Source organism: Chanos chanos, chromosome 14 (assembly GCF_902362185.1).
Source record: "Chanos chanos chromosome 14, fChaCha1.1, whole genome shotgun sequence".
In the NCBI taxonomy this organism is placed as follows: domain Eukaryota; kingdom Metazoa; phylum Chordata; class Actinopteri; order Gonorynchiformes; family Chanidae; genus Chanos; species Chanos chanos.
The window spans coordinates 10,242,224-10,259,271 of record NC_044508.1 but is presented as its reverse complement, the minus strand read 5'-3'; the positions used below and the strand labels follow the sequence as shown (position 1 = coordinate 10,259,271).

Below are 17,048 nucleotides of genomic sequence, written 5' to 3'. Positions count from 1 at the left end.
GTAGAAAAGAAGAAAAAGAACATCAGAGAATCGTTCACAAATTATGGTATTGGACATGATGAAATGAGAAAGTTATAGTTCGCTGGATAATCTGATATCATTGCTTGCAAATTTACACAATTAGTTTTTTGATGACCTTTTGATAATTCTATTGTTGTATGAACAAACTTTTTGAGTTTTGCAATAGACATAAACTTTGTCATGAAAAGTGATGAACTGTAATGTATTGCAAAGAAATATTTCTGGGGGGAGCCGTAACGTGTTAACCCTGACTCTAAACATACTATCCAGAATAGCCGACACATTTAAAAGAATGTACGTTGCCTGGTTCAACACAGCGTACGTCTAGGTTGCTCTCTCTCCCTATGCGTCTAGTATAATATTGATATTGATTCCGTATCGATTTTTCTTTAATTCAAGTGGAAAGTCTGTTCACCAAGGTCTCGGCGGCCAAACCCGCAAACCCCGCCTCTAACAGACGAGTTTATGGAGGTCTATTGTTATTCAAATCAGCCAAACCGGGGGATAGAACGCATTTAGCCTTATTGGGGTAGACAGTTGTTCAGACCTCAAGGCAAGCACAGAGGCACTTCGTCGAAAACACCCTTTGGTGGGAAACAGCAAGGTAAGATCTTTTTATTCACTCAGAGAAATCAGAGTCAACTTACGTTGATGAAGTACAAATAATTTGCACAAAGTTATGCAACTTCAATTTGCCTTAAACGAATGTTCCTTCTAGTCACGCATGCCAAATTTACTCTTGAACAGAGCGCGTCGGTGAAAGGACCACGTTGTGTCGGCGCTGGGTGGACTTCTGAAGTACACTGTATTCGACCACTGAGAAAGATTTCTCAAAGATACTCTACATGTTAACATCGTGAGTGCTGATACTAGGACCACGAAAAAGAAGTCCTCTCTGATCTCAGTCGATGACCACTTACATTTGATCCTCGTCCAGGTTAACATTCCAGTCAATTCTTAAAGTCTAATATTACTGTCAACCGTATTGGCAGGTTCATAGTTAGTTAATAAACGATCATTACAGATCGACAGGTTCAGACTGAGTTTTGGAGCAGGATTAATTTACCTCTGAATACAGAGACACACGGCAAGTGCATCGACGTATCTAAGGATCGATTTTACTTTCCCTGCCACCTCATCTCCCGTGGCGTACCTGTTCGAATCATGAGTCAGGCGGATATTTCTTGCTCAGCGCGTCAAAGAGTGTTTCAGGAAGCATTGAAAAGGGGCAATACCAAGGAACTTCACTCGCTCCTGCAGAACATGACCAACTGCGAATTTAACGTCAATTCTTTCGGACCAGAGGGACAGACTGCGTTGCATCAGTCTGTGATTGACGGGAATCTTGAGCTAGTCAAATTGCTGGTGAAGTTTGGCGCAGATATACGTCTAGCCAACAGAGATGGATGGAGCGCGCTGCATATCGCAGCCTTTGGGGGACACCAAGATATTGTCCTCTACCTCATCACAAGAGCCAAGTACTCATCTAGCGCACTGTAAGGCAATCAAAGAAGTACTGTACTCATTTCATTTGAGCACCTTGTGCCAAAGTACACGACTACTGGTAATTTGATATGCTACGTTCAGGAACTAAATTATATTTCAGCAGGCACAGAATATCGAAATTACAAATCTTGTTGTGCAGGCGAAATATCAAAAGTCTGCTGGTCAACTGTTAATACTTTCGTAAAATGATGTGTAATACCGTAAAACATTAGCTGTCCATTTAACTGAGCATCTTTTCTGTCCCACACTTGTTGAGGAAATTCCTCCAAGTAACCTTAGTTTGACAGTTTTGTTTGTCCCCTTGCTAAGTGTTGCTACGTTGACGACAAAAGTCATTTTAGCATTTTAGCACTAGGTGCTTTAAGTCTAAAAGGTAATGTGCAACAATGATTGGATATTGGTAGCTTGATCATAAATGCAGTCATTTTCTTTCACCGGAGTTTTTTGAAAACATATTACCTGCAATTAGGCTGTCCAGTGGACTGGTTTTGTCAGCTACCTCAGTGTGTTCTTAGCTATCCCCCTTATCCTACAGTAATATTGGCATTACCTGTCAGTTAAACATCAACATTTAAATATGCATTCATTCCAGACTTTTGTTTTTGATGCTCAGAATCGAATTGTACAGGCTATTTAATCATTATGCATAAGAAAATATCTTCTTTAACGACGTATACAACTTAAAGACCACGAGGACTGTGGTCAGTAGTGACAACAAACATGCAAATAACAAACACAGGTTGTTGTCAACTATGTTTCTTGCTCAGCACAATATAATGGTTGGTCTGTGTCAGGGTGATATAATTGAACCATTTACAGTTTTTGTTCGCTTGCAGTGGTAGATGCAAACAACTTGATGTGCTTTTCAATATAACCACAGTTAAGCGCTCTTCTGATTTCAAACTAAAAGTATGTTGTCTGAATGTTTGCTGTCTGACTGGATACAGATGTTGCTCTAACTTGACTCAGATTTACTCAGCATATTGAAGGTTAAGAAAATCATCAGTATGCTGATATATGGCATGATTCTCATTGTCAACACTGGAGACGTATAGTGTAGAATAGAAGAATAGAGGAGGAGTGTGTGATTTGTCCATTGTCACAATGGAATGTCATTCAAAGCCAGCATAGAGTTATGCATTGTTGATACTTGAGAATGTTTTTTTTCTTTTTAAATATTGCACTGATGGCTGTTTTTATTAACTGTTGGTGTCATGCCAACTTGTAAAGATATTTTTCTAAATGGAAAAAGAACTCATATTGTATGGAAGCTCCACTAATAGCATTCATTCATTCTTTGTGAGCCCAAGAGTTTGCAAAGGCATGTCACTGAATTAAATACTTGTTAGCACTTTACTTGAGTGCTCACCCACTGATTAATTTTTACATTCTCATGGGCATGACTCTTTGATCGACCTGACATGATACACTGTTGTCCATAGTTACTAATGCTGCTGTGTGATGTAACTCGGTCATGCTGATATGGGCTTAGCATATTTTTGTGTATCCATGCTGCCTAGTATTAGACATGTCACGGATATTTTATCCCAAAATTAAAAAAAAAAAAAAAAATTAAAAGATGTATACATAAGTCATGAATGTTCCAGAGATTCAGTGGATGAACGAACAAGTCAGGTGCTATCAGAAAACCATGGGGCACTTCCTCTCTGAAGGTTCATCCCCCTCTTTTTAAGGGGGATGCTACATTTGAAGGTAAAATCAGTGTGACACGATGTTGCACAATGCACAAGTCTTTTACTTGATTATGCCATAACATTTATGACATGAGAGTAAAACATCTTCTTTGGTTTAGATAAATGTCAAGTGACTGTGATTTTTATTGGACCAACTTTTTATTATTATTTTTCTACGAAGAGAAGTTTTAGAAAAGAGACCAACAATTTGGTGTCTTTTTGTTTCATTTTCGTTTTGTGAATTGTTATTATAATTTTTCGTTATGTCCATACTTCTGTTTAGCTGTTTTTATGTTTTATTGCTGTAAATGATTTTTTATGTCGAAAGATATTACATGCTGTACTTTTGTACTTTTTGGACAAAGGCATTAAAATATTAAATTCTGCTGTTTTATAAGCTGTGTACACCAGATCAGTTTGTGCTTAAAACTGGTCTCCACTTTTTGCACCCAGTCATGCAGTGTCTTTGGATCCATACTTTGACCTATAGATGTTAATGCAGCTACAATGCCTTATAAACCTTTTGTTGTTGTTGTTCTTAAAATAAAGTAATAATGGCTTTTGGTTACTGACTTGGTAATTTTAAGTAATTACTAAGCAGTATAGTGTTAAGACTGTATAAAAACTTCTAAAATGATGACCAGCTAAAGCACTTATTGTGAGCTAACACAATGGGAGCTCTAACAAGAACACATAATTTGAGTATTTAAAGATACTTTATTGTGTGTTCTGTGGTGTTCTTGGTTGTGCAGTTATGCACATCAAAACCTAGTCAAATACTGAAGAAGCATGGGGGAAGAATGTACAATGTTATTTGTACATTCAAGAGCATGTCACTGGTTGTTGCAGGATGTTGTCATTGACTGATTTCCGTTTATAATGGCTTCCACTGGTTTATTTAATCATACACCCAAAAGCTGGTTATGGAAAAGAATTGTGTGCTGCATTACACATTTATCTGTACATTATTATGTACGTTTGAACAGAAATTTACCCCTCAGTGCATTGTGAACTGTATTCACTGTAACTGCTTCACTTTGGTTCAAAGCCAAAACCAGCAGTCAGTTGGAGCTTGATGCCAATGTCTACAGGTTTGAGGCAACAAGTGTGTTTGCGTCCCTACTGTTTATGTGATGCTGAACTGAAAATTCAAGAAAATAATTTCTGATCACTGTCTAGAATGTAATCTTATGCACTTTTTAGTATGTCTTAGTAGAGTACATTATTCTACTACATTATACATTATACTAAATTAACGGATAATCCAACCACTAAAGGAGCAGCAGCATGTATCCTAGGTTCTTAAAGACTGTGTGGAGTTTACTCATATGAACACAATGGATAGATGTCTAGGAATGACCACATGTAGTGCTATAAATCAGTTATTTTGGTTTCCTCCAACTGATATTACAGAAGAAAGTGGTCCTGTGAAAGTCTTTTATAGTTCCTTCTGATATAAAATACCTTATTTCAAAACAAAAAGAACATTTCAGGCCGTTTGTGTTTTCTACATAGATGTTTCTCGAGGTTAACTGCCCCATATTTTTTATTTATCAGTATTCAGTATTAGTATAAGGAAAGGATTAAGTCAGTGTTAGGAAAGGATTATGTCAAGCTGTTTTAGTTAGTAATCAGAATTTTAACAGAAAGTTTTGGTGGCCTAAGAATAAAGAACTGTATGTTGCACAACTGCACTGACAGTTCTCCTTTTTTAACCAGTGAAAGTGACCATGAAAACACAGTACCAACTGTAGAAACTCCTTAAAATTGAGAATGATTTTATTAGGTGGCCATGTTATTGCTATAGTACAATAATCTTCTCCCCAGTGCTCAAAGTAATGTGTATCGCTATATATACACCATTAATGAATTTTAAAGTGTATACAGAGCAGAAGATATAGCACCTGAATGTGGCCCTTTGATTTGAATGACTTTTTAAAGCATGATGCTTCTTATGAGGTTTCAAGATTTTTTCCACAGTAGATGAAGCTAGCAATACTAGCTCATTGCTGAATTCTTGACAGCTAAAGGATTCTTAAATGAAACAGTATTTCAGAGGGACTTCAGCTAGGTTTCATATCAGCTCATAGTACTGATAATTAGAGAACATAGTAAATGGCTATAGACATAAACAATTATTTATGCTAATAAGGTATCCATTCATATTGTTGTGAATTTTAGTGTTGTATTTGACCGGTAAAAACAATCACATTAAACACTGGGTTGGTCTTTCTGGCACTGCCGGTAATTAGTTTCCTTCATATATAGCTAGGAGACAATACTTTGTTAGTTTAGACAGCCATGCTCGAGGAAACATATAAAGCGCAGTGGAGTTCCTCAAGGATCTACTCTTAGTCCTCCTTGTATGTGGTTGCACTGGGTAAAATCATCTCTGAACACACTTCCACAGCTATGCAGACAACACACAGCCATGCATGTCTGCAGTGCCTCATGATAACTGTGGTGTGTATATCTCATCTACATGCCTGGCTTTTCTAAACAGCTTGCTGAAACTGAATGGGTGTAAAAGCAGAGACTGACTCAGTGTCCCCGATAAATATGAAAGGGAAAATAAAACGGAAACCCAGCTTATAAACTTGCTCCACAAAGTAACTCAGAAGTTAGAAATTTTAGAATAATTAGAGAGAAATTCAGAGAGAAAATGAGAAAGAAAAATCCCTCTGCAATCAGTAAAATTTATCACTTCAAAATATTTCATTATTGTTGGATTCTTTCTCTTAAAGTGATTTTATTTATATCATGTTATTTTAATGCATAATTCCATCCATCTTCATTTTGTTATTATTTTGAATTTGTTTACAAAAGGTGTTATAAAGTGATAATAATAGTAATATTGATCACAACAACAACAATTAGAAGAAGAAGAATGAGGATGATGATTATTGTTGTTGTCACTGTTATTAATATTATCATCAATATTATTATTATGACTGAGAGTGAACCATTCAAGAGATGTTTTATGAAAGCAGTTACTAAACATTACAACAGTCATGCGTTTTCAACAGCCCAAATATATTTACCAACTTTTTTTTGTGCACAGATCATGGTCTCTCTTAATTTCAACCTTTAGTCTGTCTGTGACAGAGGGAGCAAGAAACAAAGAGAAAGAGTGAGTAAGAGAGAGAGAGGCAGGTGGTCAGGCCAATCCTCAAATGCCCTCTGCTCCTTTTAACTTTCTTTCACTATTTCACTCTATTTTGCGCGCTTGAGCTCGCGCTGACAAGCCACCCCATTCACTCTTACATTCTTCTGTCCTTTCTTCTTTTGTTGGGGCAGCTCGGCTCTGTTCACCCCTATTCAAACCCCAGACGGCCTACCATTGACGGGAGCCTCGGCCCAAGTCACCCTGCCCTGCCCTGCCCCCTTCCACACACACACGCACACTCACACACACACACACACAAACACACACAGCTCTGCAGCTGCTATGGTAATGAGAGAGGGGACAGGCAAGAGAGAAGGGTGGAGAGAGTTTGGGGAGGGGAGGGGGAGGGGTAGGAGGACTTCTCTTGCATCTCACTAACCAGCAGCCCTAGTTTTTTTCAGTCTCACTTTTTCCGTGCACTCCTTTTCTTTTCCCTCCTGTTACCCCCTCACATCCCTCCCTCCCTCCCTCCCTGACCCCCCTTTTCTCATTCAAATCTGTTTTAGCCCTGAAACAGGGATGTTCAAAGGTGTGTAAAGTACCCTTCTTCCAACTCCTCAGGCCTGGGATAACTGTATGTGTATCTGTTTGTATGTTTCATATGCAGTGATCCTGTATGTTAACATCCTATATCTTTCACTTGGCCTATGAAAAGTTATTAGTCTATATTTTGTTCCACTTAATGTGACAATTACATACCTAAATATCACAGAAGAGGTTGGGGTTCCAATGGAATTTATTGCAATATGTATTATTTCTCTCTCTGTCTCTTTTTCCATTTGTTCTTTCAAGTTGCATGCTCCAGAAAGAAGAACCAAAACACTCCTCAGGAGAGACAGAAAGAGAATGAGAAATACAAAATAAAAAAAACAAACAAATAAAAAAAAAAAAACAGAGAGAAGACGAACTTGGAAGATAAGATGATTTTTAAATTCTCCTGTGGGTGACAGAGGGCAGGGTGGACCAGGGGGCTGAACTGGCAGACGGCTCAAGGGGCCCAGGGGGCCCTGTCTTTGCTGTGCAGCTATTCGTCTTATGTCTGCACATGGTGACCTGTTGGTTCATGGGAACAGCCAGAATCATGTGACATCTGCCGGCCTGCCAGCACAGAAGAGCCCATATGGACCCCCTCTCTGCAAATACTGACACATCACTCTGCACGGAGTTTAGTCTCTGTGTCTGTCTCCTCTTGATTAATAAGTGCAGATCTTTGCTTAGTGAGATGGAGTTGCATATCTCTGGTGTAATAGGCAGTTGAGACTGACACAAAAAAAAAAAAAATTGAAAAAACCCCACAAACATAAATTATTAAAATAAAACTACATTTCAATGTAACTGAAATTGACCGTCTGACCTGAGAGATTTCAGACTGAATGTAAACAATAATAGCAGTGCTGAATGAAGCATATGACACTATTCAGTTATTCATTGTGAAATTGATATTTCCAAATTACTATGCACTGTTGGTTACACTGGTTACTATTTGAAATAGAAGACCTCACAACTCACAGCTCTTAACCATCGAATTTTATAAATAATGGCCAAACAATATGAGTGTCTATGAAATATTTTGACTTTTTTTTTGTTCGGAGTTTGTATGTATATGAATTAGGCATGCCTACACCCACACACAGTGGCCATCATACTGAAGCAGTTATCTACAGAAATTGTGAATGGATGGTTAAATTTTAAGAATATTCTCCAAAACACAAAGCATTAGTAATGTGATCATGTACATATACCAAAAATATATGGTTTTTAATCTATTCTTGACTTTGGTATGGATGCCAGTTCCTAAAGACACATAGAGATTGTCCAACTACCATTATAACCAGTTATGAAACTTCATTAAAAAGGCAATGTGAAAATATACTGATTAGCCCTGCTCCTCCGCTGATTCTCGTGTTTGTTTACTCATAAAACATGGCCATGCATAGATGCCTGCAAATCAGAAGCTCTGAAAGCACTGGCCCAATTCAAGATTGGCTTGTGGTGAGTAAAAAGAAGTGAATGCAAATTAGGTGCTAATCTGGGACACAATAGTTAAAACCACTCTTTTGAATTGAATTGTTCACATCTTTAATGGAAGGTTCGGCAGTTTTCCATCTATTCACCATCATGTTTTTTTTTTGTTTTTTTTTTTTTTACCTTAAAACAGCTCTATTGATGCATTTCACGGGCAGCGATGGCTGAGTTTCAAGATGCTAACATTAGCATCCTTGGCCGTAAACAATCGGCATCAGGCTGATAGGAACGAAAGCTGACACTATAAGATATGATGTGGTTAAAATCAGAACGGTTCCTTAATTTGTCTCTTAAAGGTAAAAAAATAGATTATGTTGCTCTGTCCACACCAGTGTATCACAAAAACTAATAAACCTTTACACTGAATACTGGTACCTTGGATACGTGGATGTGTTTCGCAACTTCTGTTTACATTGTTTATAAAGTGTGCAATCAAATGTTGTGATATGAGTGATAGGGCATCTTTGAAAGCCTCAGCAGGGTTTTACAGAGAAAATCACAGGATTTTGGTAAAACACACAACTAATAATACTTATATAGTTTGCATGGAAAGTACATTGTATGGAAAGTTGACTTGGTGTTTTGTATTTTAGTTAATGACATGATATAATGACACGAGTAGGTTGAGGTTTTTACATTAAAAGCTTGCTCAAGCCCCTGCCTATCCTCTTTTAGCACCTTGATGTTATCACCTTCAAAATCAAGTAACACAGCTACTGAAATGCACCAGCTCCTTATCTGTGGACTTGCATTAATGGAAGAACTTGATGTTGAAAAGATGGACCTTTCCTTTCGCACTGTGAGTGATAGGCAGATGACGCATGATTTTTATTAAGCCTAAATGTTCCCATTCAGTGCTTATATATGTGAATTATCTACATGCATCTGTGTGCATGTGTATGTACCTATATGTCTGAGTGAAATAGCTGAACATAAAGGCACATTTGTACTACATGAAACTTTGAGCTTGCTGAGTGCCGAGCAGCTTTTCTGTTTGGCTGGGTCCGCTGAATGGGCCTATTCACAAGCCTCCAACCGCATGCTTTCTTTACCGGCATTGTTATCCCCCCACCCCTTCACCCAGGCCCACATAATGGAGCTCAGGGTGGCAGAGCAGCCTGGAGGGGAGGAGAGGGCGGTATGTGGGTGAAAGTGGGAAAAGGGGGAGGGCCAGAGAAAGAGGAAACGTGCAGAAACTAGTATAGGGAGTATAGGGCAACAGAGTAGCGTAGAAGTAGCCTACAGGTTAACTGTGCAGCAGAAGGGTATTAGGGTGAGAGTAGCATATGGCAGCGGAGGACCCTGAGGGTGTGGTGAAATAGAGGAACATAAGAGTATGTATCGACAGAGGTGTATAGGATGACAGAGAAGTATAGAGGAAGGAGCACTAAAGAAAGAGAAGTATGGAGATCCAGGGTAACAAAAGAGTGTAGAGTAGTGTAGGGTAACAGGGATGAATGAATGTAGCACAACAGAGCATTGTAGTGTAACAGACCAGTGTACAATTAAAAGAGTATGAAATAAAAGAAGACTGTAAAAGAGGTGTAAAACAAGGCTCTCCCCTAGAATCTCTCACAAGCTTGTGCCAAAGGCACTGTACATTTTGGTCTACAGACGATCTTTGTCATTTTCAAACTGAATTTCACCGTGTCAGTATTTCTGCAGGACTTCTTCAAAAATAAAGTTGAGGTAAAGTTGAAGTAAAAGTAAAGTGAAGGAAAAGGCCGACAGCAGATCTGGTTATAAAGGAATCGAATGCTTTATCAGGCTCATAATTTGCCTTGTTGTGAAGTGCTGAGCAGTTACTGTTGACATTCAGGTGCACTGCATTTACATGTCTGCAATAAGTTCTTTTCTGTTGCAATGTACAGTTCTACGGGTTTAAAAAAAATAATTAAAAAAAATATTTGATAAGATTTGGGGAATGAATCAGATTCAACTTACTTTCACAGACATCACATCTTACTCAGAACATAGAGAGTTTAGCAACCGTGGCCACTAGTGATGGGATTGTTTATTACATGGTTCAGCAGGTTTTCTTCCCTGATGCACCGTACACATCATTACAGAATTTGATAGAATCAGAAAGATGGTGTATGTATTACTTAGGCACAGCTCATTTCCAGTCTTACATCATCTTTCCCCATTTCTGTCAATAAGGTTCAGTGAGTCCATGCATCCACTTGCATAGTCAGAGAAGATTACGATACAATCTGAACAGTATATTCACAACAAAGGATGTACATCACTTGATCTGGACAGATTAGATAAATCAGAATATTGACTGTAGGCATGGTCAAAAAGATTAAGGATATGTAAATCAAATAAGAAAGCCAGTAGTTTCGAATCATTGCATGCCATGTTGCACAGAATCTGATTCAGTCTCAGAAAAGGTGCATTGTAAGTGATCATGATGATCTGGAATTTGTTGAGGATGTTGGACGTGGTGTAATTTTGCTGACAGCTGCAGGTTCTGTTGTATTCCTGGCACTGGTAAAAGAGACAGACAGAACATCAAATTACAAACTCATTTATTCCTTCATTGTCGTTGTAAGTTTTTAAATGCTATTTTTAATGCTCGCCCAGTCGAAACAAAGTAAGCTACTACAAACCAAAATCTGATGTCACTAGTCAATGTCTACTTACTGTTCATCTTGAAGAGGACAGGGATCTTTGTATAAGACATAAAAAACAAAACATGAACCACATTTTCAATTGAATTTAGCTCCACGCATTTAGAATAGTTGTATATATTTAATCTTTCTAAAAAAGGATTTATTTGCTTTGGACCTCTGCCTGAGTAAGAGAGGTTGAGTGAAACTTTTGGCTTCTTCCTGAGTTGACATAACATTTTATTTACATGGTAAACACTGTCTAACCAGAGTCTCCTCATTTTCACTGCAGAATGGATTTACCGAACGGTCTAGATAAAGTAAATTAAAAGAGGAAACAAAAACATTAGACTTTGTCAAAGTCGGACTCGTTTTCATCATTATTCCACATTTTCTCTGTGTCAGTCACATGTCCCGTTTCATGAGTAGTTCCGTCTTGCATTTCAAACACTCAGACTTACCAATGGCTGATGGAGTTAATATTGACGCCTCGGAGAAACCAAGAGACAGAGAGAGCTGTCTGAATTTCTCGATTAGTTCTTGCCTTAGAGTATGGGTTCGCCCTGAAGACAGCATAGAAATGTAATTGTGGAATTATAATGCTGACCTATAATATAGAATTTCATTTCATATACATGAGTGAATTCAGCAGCTATATGGAACTTACCAAAGAGCGAGACCTGTGAAAACTCTTTGTTAATGTTCTTGTATTTGACCACTAGGATGTATTCAGTGTAGTTACTGTCCACCACAGTAATATCCTTCATAATGCTGTGTCCTGTATGGCATAATGAGACTTATCTTAACTATCAGTCAATACATTATGTAAGACATTAAGTTTATGAACATTGTTTTCAGCACAGAAACAATAGCATGGTCAATGATTAGTACATGTTTCTGGTTTTGTTTCAGTCTTGTATACTTGTACAGACTAAAGACATCGGTAAATCAGGCTACAGGTGACAGTAATATCAGTACTTTATTTTGTTCTGAAATGCACTCGGTCATGGTTTATAATGTTACTAATTGTTATCATTAACTGAAACTGAGATGTATTCTTAAGATTATTATTAATAGCCCTGATGCAGGTTGTTTGCTATTTACCTGTCAGAGGCTGCCCCCTGCTGTTCGGTCAGTATATCTGACATGATACATGGACGCCTATAGGTCTCACCTCTCCAAGCATGACCATAGCATGTCTTGATATTAGAATCACACATCTGCCACACCTCATCATATCATGTACAGGTTAAAAATATGCATATGGAAATTTATAAAAGTGCAGTTTAGTTTTGTAATATATCCACAGGGACATAATGGATTAGCTTGAAATTAATTTTGTAGATAATATTATGTTTATACATGGACTGAGCTTGGTGTTTACCAACATGCTCTGACGTGGCACAAAACCAACCCAAAGCTCAATCTTGGTATGTCCAGGAAAAAAACACTGTGCTGTCCATCAGATGAGGGAAAATGATGAAGCTATCGGTTAAATAGTCAAAATGCTTGAAAAACGTAGGTGCTCTTAAGCTGAGGTTCTCAACAGGGGCTTTGAGAATTGCCAGGGGTTTCTGGCAGTACTGCAAGGGCTTCATGAGATTGTGATGGAATGTCATTGTAAAATGAAATTCAATTGGTTAAAATCTCAAAGAGGCACTTGAGTAAAATTTGGGTTGGAGGGGTTCAGATGACTAAAAAGGTTGGGACACCATGTTGTAAAGAACCTGAGAATCAGTTTGTCAGAGGGAAAAATACAGCCATACCAACATACGGCGTGAAATGGAATAAGGATAAATAGAACATGTTGCAAGTCTAAAAGCCAAATGACAGGGCTATTAATCTTATAGCAGCTAAGAAGCGCATTGTTAAGTACCCTGGAAGCTCAATTTGGCCAAATTTCTTATCGAACTTTAAAGTAAACATAGTGATCACCAACCAAGAGACTGAGTGAACAATTTTTAGGTCAATATGTTTCACTTAAATTGTGCACCCTGTCAGATTAAATAACCTTGATTTTGTGATCTGCTGACTTTGTAGCAATAATGTCCATTTCCACTTCTGCCGGGGACCTTGTAACAGATATGAATGTGACTGGGTAATTTTGCATTAGCTGGCATATTAGAAACCACTAGAAAGCATCTTTTTGTTTTTCTTCTTTTTTTTTCTTTCTTTTTTTCTTTTGAACGCACTTAATTCAAATTCTGGGAGGCATCTGTGTGTATCCTGTGTTTGCCAGTGGCATTCTGAGCATTGGCTCAGTGATTTGACAGGTATTTGACAGAGCTCATTTCACAGTCTCCCACTCAGTCAACCTAAGACAGAGTACAGGATACAACTTGCTATATGTCTTTGTACTCTTTCTTTACCCTACTGTCTCTCACAGCACACTTTAACTGCATGACATTTGAACACATGACATTTGAACTGCATGACATTTGAACGTTCCAGACCATCCAGATCAGCTGTGCACAGGCGCTTATGTAAAGATATGATAAAATGTAATAGGGCTTACTCTTGCTGAAATAGATGAAATGGCCAGGGACGTCCGTCTTCTCATATGCATATGAAGCAGTCATGCAGCCAAGTGGACTGTATGTGAAAGGAGAAAAGTAATCTGGCAAACGTTTGCGAGTGTTTATGTTTGACCTGTTGAAAACCAAATCTCAATCATCGATACCTCATGTTCCACATAGTCAGGTTGACACCTCCTTCAGCGTTTGGGACAAGAACCCCTTTTGAAATAAGCACTTTGTCTCTGTATTTAGCAAATGACGGTGAATCATAAGCTAATCCTACACGGTACCATTCACCTGCAAGCTACACAGAAACACAGCAATGGTGAGACAGTGGCCATAAAAAAAAAAAAAAAAAAGATTTGTGAATAGTCTGTCTTTCACACTGCTACTGTCTTTCACAGTAAAGAGGGAGAAAACAAGTTAAATACAGCTTTGGAAATGGTGGATATACCATGTGTAGAACAGAGAGTAGAAAACCATATATTGCTCAACATTGCTTCCATCAGAATTAGTATTGCTGGGTATTGAATGGGTACTCCAGAGAAAAAGTGCTGTAAACAATCTGTTGCAATCAGACTGATTTTTGACCTCATCGCTGTTTGCTTTTCAATGAACCTCCAACCCAGGTTTTTTTTTTTCCCTGGTGCTAATCTACTCTACCACAGACAAGTCATATAGTGAATCAAATGCCAGTAAAAACTCATATCATACAAATACAGGCACATTCTAGTGTCTGTGTGCATCTGTGTACTCAAACTCACTCACGTTCTCAAACGCATTCACGCACACTCATATCCTCTTGCTCTTACATAAAGACAGAAAGACGGTATGAAGGAGAACCACCTCACTCACTTCTTCTCTTTCTCACCTTCTGTTGATCAAAATGTTTCTGAGGCTGAACAAGGTTATTCTGCGTAAGGAGACTGTATGTCCAAGGTATCAGACAAAAAAGAACCGCAAACTTGAGCACCATATTCAGCAACAGAATAATCTCTCCTGGTTGTACAATTAAAAATACACGCGCAGTGAGTGTTGTCCTGAAGCCAGCTAGTGCCTGTGCTCCTGGAACTCTTGGTTTTTATATAACCTGTCCCTTCCTCCCTAACACACTGGAGGCGTCAGAATGACTGTGTTGCCCGCCAATCCAGTAACTGCAAAGTGCTTAAAACAGCTCAGGAAAGTGAAGCAAAGAAAAAAACGCAAATGTTTATTCAACTCAGAAAGATTTGGAATCATGATCTCTAAGACAGGATGGTTAAAGTTACAGCACAAGGTTCATAACTGAAATTGATAACAGAAGGGAATTTGAAGCAGCACATGGTCAAACATTTGGATTTTCAAACTCAGAATCTTAAGATATACTTTTAGTATATTTTTTTTAAATGTTTGCCCCACAAGTACTCTGAGTAAAAAAAACCCCAAAAAACTACTGGAACTAAGATAAAGAGTTGATCAAGAAATGTACTCATAGCAGTGTTGCTTACATGTATTATTCTATAATATATTTTGCAGTATGCCCCTAAAACACTCCAAGACTGTACTGATGTTCTATGTTTAAGTACATAACATTCCCAAGAGATGTCAGGTATCAACTTGCTTGTTGCAAACCAGCTAGAAGTGGAAAATCTGATAAAGAAGGAGTTAAGATACAGATGGTCTGTTTCACATGACTGAAGGGCACCCCTAGAACTAGTTTCTCACTCACATACTATATCCATTAAGATGAATAGAGAATTAGGAGGTCATGCCACCCTAAGTCAGCTATCTAAACAGTAATCTTACACTCTGTGCTATAAACAATACAGAAAGTTAAGAAAGAGTACCCTAACAAAGAGGACATTGGGAATTAAGTGTTAATTGAGAGAATAGAACCTAAACAACTTCTTAAAAATGCAAAGGCAGAAAAACAGCCTTGTTGAGTATTATTATACAAATAGTAGATTTTAAAGCAACTATATGTGTGGTAGTGTGATTGTGCACAGCAGATCAGATTATCTCTGTTATTATGTGAATATGGGAGACATGAACTTATACAGCCAAAGGGACAATTCATTGATTCAGTGTGCGATGATTTGTGATGATATGCTGAAACTCCACATTAGCGGAAGTGCTGAGTCCTTCAGGATATTTTCAGCAGCACTGCACTTGTCATTTTAGTATTCAGAAGACATCATTTCATTTCATGCAAAGAATGAAAAAATAAGGTACTCACAGAATTAATCCTCATAATGCTTCAGTGACCAGTAGACCGCACTGTAGGCTTTCTAGCAGAAATCATAATCGTTATTTAAATATTACGGCAGTAATTAAAAAATGCTCACTGAAAAAGTGAAGCAGGACGAAATGTACACCAGCAGTTCTATGGTTTTTGCAAATAAATCAAAACTTATGGGCCATTACATTTTTGTCCACATATTTTCATTCAGACCATACTGTGGTCAGTATTTAATTATACTGATTTCGTTAAAATAGTCATTTCACCCTACCTTCCCTCCTCACACATACACGCAATGTATGGATACTTCTATTTTGTCATGCATGGCTGACTAGTTTAAGGACAGATTCTGGAAGAGCTTGTGGCAGGTGCTGCTATGTGGCACTTAAAGAGTTGTGATAAGTTAAAAGGGTTAACCTAAGGAGAAGGTCACATATTTAGTCTTGAGTGAATGGGTGTGCTTCATGGAAACTCTAAAGTGATCTTCATAGTTGAATTTACACTGAGTCAAAAGAAATTCTCCCTCTCTCATTATCTAAGCCGCTTACCCTAATTAGGGTCGCAGGGGGTGCTGGAGCCTATCCCAGCATTCATTGTGCGAAAGGCAGGGAAACACCCTGGACAGGTCGCCAGTCCATAGCAGGGCAGACACACAGACAAACACATTCAAATACTCATTCACACCTAGGTGTAATTTTCTATCTCCAGTTTGTATCCCCAGTATCTTCATGTCTTTGGACTGTGGGAGGAAACCGGAGCTCCTGGAGGAAACCCATGCAGACATGGGGAGAACATGCACCACTGTGTGCCCCCAAAAGAAATTCTGAGTATGTAATTAGATTTTCTAAAAAGTTTTAATCTGAACAATTCAGTAATTCTATCAAAGTACTGGGTGATAGACAGGCCAATAGTAGGTCTTCCTTTGGTTATATTGTTACAATGAAAGTACCATAAAATGATGGCGACTTTCCATAGCTCCGGGAATTGGCCATTCCAAATTTGAAGAAAAAGGGACACCCCCCCCCCCCCCCCGGAAAAAAATAAAAAAAAATTCTCAGACAAACCTGGTTGATGATTTTTTTTTAATTTATGTTTTGTGAGGCATATGCTTAACTGTGTTTTTTTTCTACAAATGCTTGGCCAGAACATAAATATTATATAACAATGTGAGCTGAGAATAAGGACCATTGCAACAAGATTAAGACAACTAAAAGTATGCAACTACATTGAAAATCCTGGAACACTCTTTGTACGCTTACACTTTTGACCGCTGTCCTCTAACCATGAGCA

General features: G+C 38.2%; 2 protein-coding genes across 2 annotated transcripts; one reads left to right on the top strand and one right to left on the bottom strand.

The window, feature by feature from the left end:
- The first annotated feature begins 1,185 nt into the window (after positions 1–1,185).
- On the top strand, positions 1,186–1,521 carry nrarpb (NOTCH regulated ankyrin repeat protein b). The gene has a single exon (XM_030791054.1). It carries the CDS (start codon positions 1,186–1,188, stop codon positions 1,519–1,521), a length of 336 nt encoding a protein of 111 aa, XP_030646914.1.
- Positions 1,522–10,406: 8,885 nt separating this feature from the next.
- Positions 10,407–14,608, bottom strand: lcn15 (lipocalin 15). Its single transcript, XM_030791053.1, has 7 exons — positions 14,412–14,608; positions 13,705–13,844; positions 13,540–13,616; positions 11,692–11,802; positions 11,486–11,587; positions 11,059–11,083; positions 10,407–10,902 (listed from the first exon to the last, which is right to left on the bottom strand). Exons 1-7 carry the CDS (start codon positions 14,514–14,516, stop codon positions 10,821–10,823), a joined length of 642 nt encoding a protein of 213 aa, XP_030646913.1. The 5' UTR covers positions 14,517–14,608; the 3' UTR covers positions 10,407–10,820.
- Between the last annotated feature and the right edge of the window lie 2,440 nt (positions 14,609–17,048).

What these genes read in the sequence shown, in the direction of transcription:
- nrarpb (XM_030791054.1), top strand. Translation starts at nt 1,186, where the DNA reads ATGAGTCAGGCGGATATTTCTTGCTCAGCGCGTCAAAGAGTGTTTCAG.
- lcn15 (XM_030791053.1), bottom strand. Translation starts at nt 14,516, where the DNA reads ATGGTGCTCAAGTTTGCGGTTCTTTTTTGTCTGATACCTTGGACATAC. An exon ending in TTTCATCTATTTCAGCAAGA is followed by an intron (nt 11,803 to 13,539) that starts GTAAGCCCTATT and finishes TATGCCATACAG; the next exon opens with GACACAGCATTATGAAGGAT. An exon ending in TTCACAGGTCTCGCTCTTTG is followed by an intron (nt 11,588 to 11,691) that starts GTAAGTTCCATA and finishes TGCTGTCTTCAG; the next exon opens with GGCGAACCCATACTCTAAGG.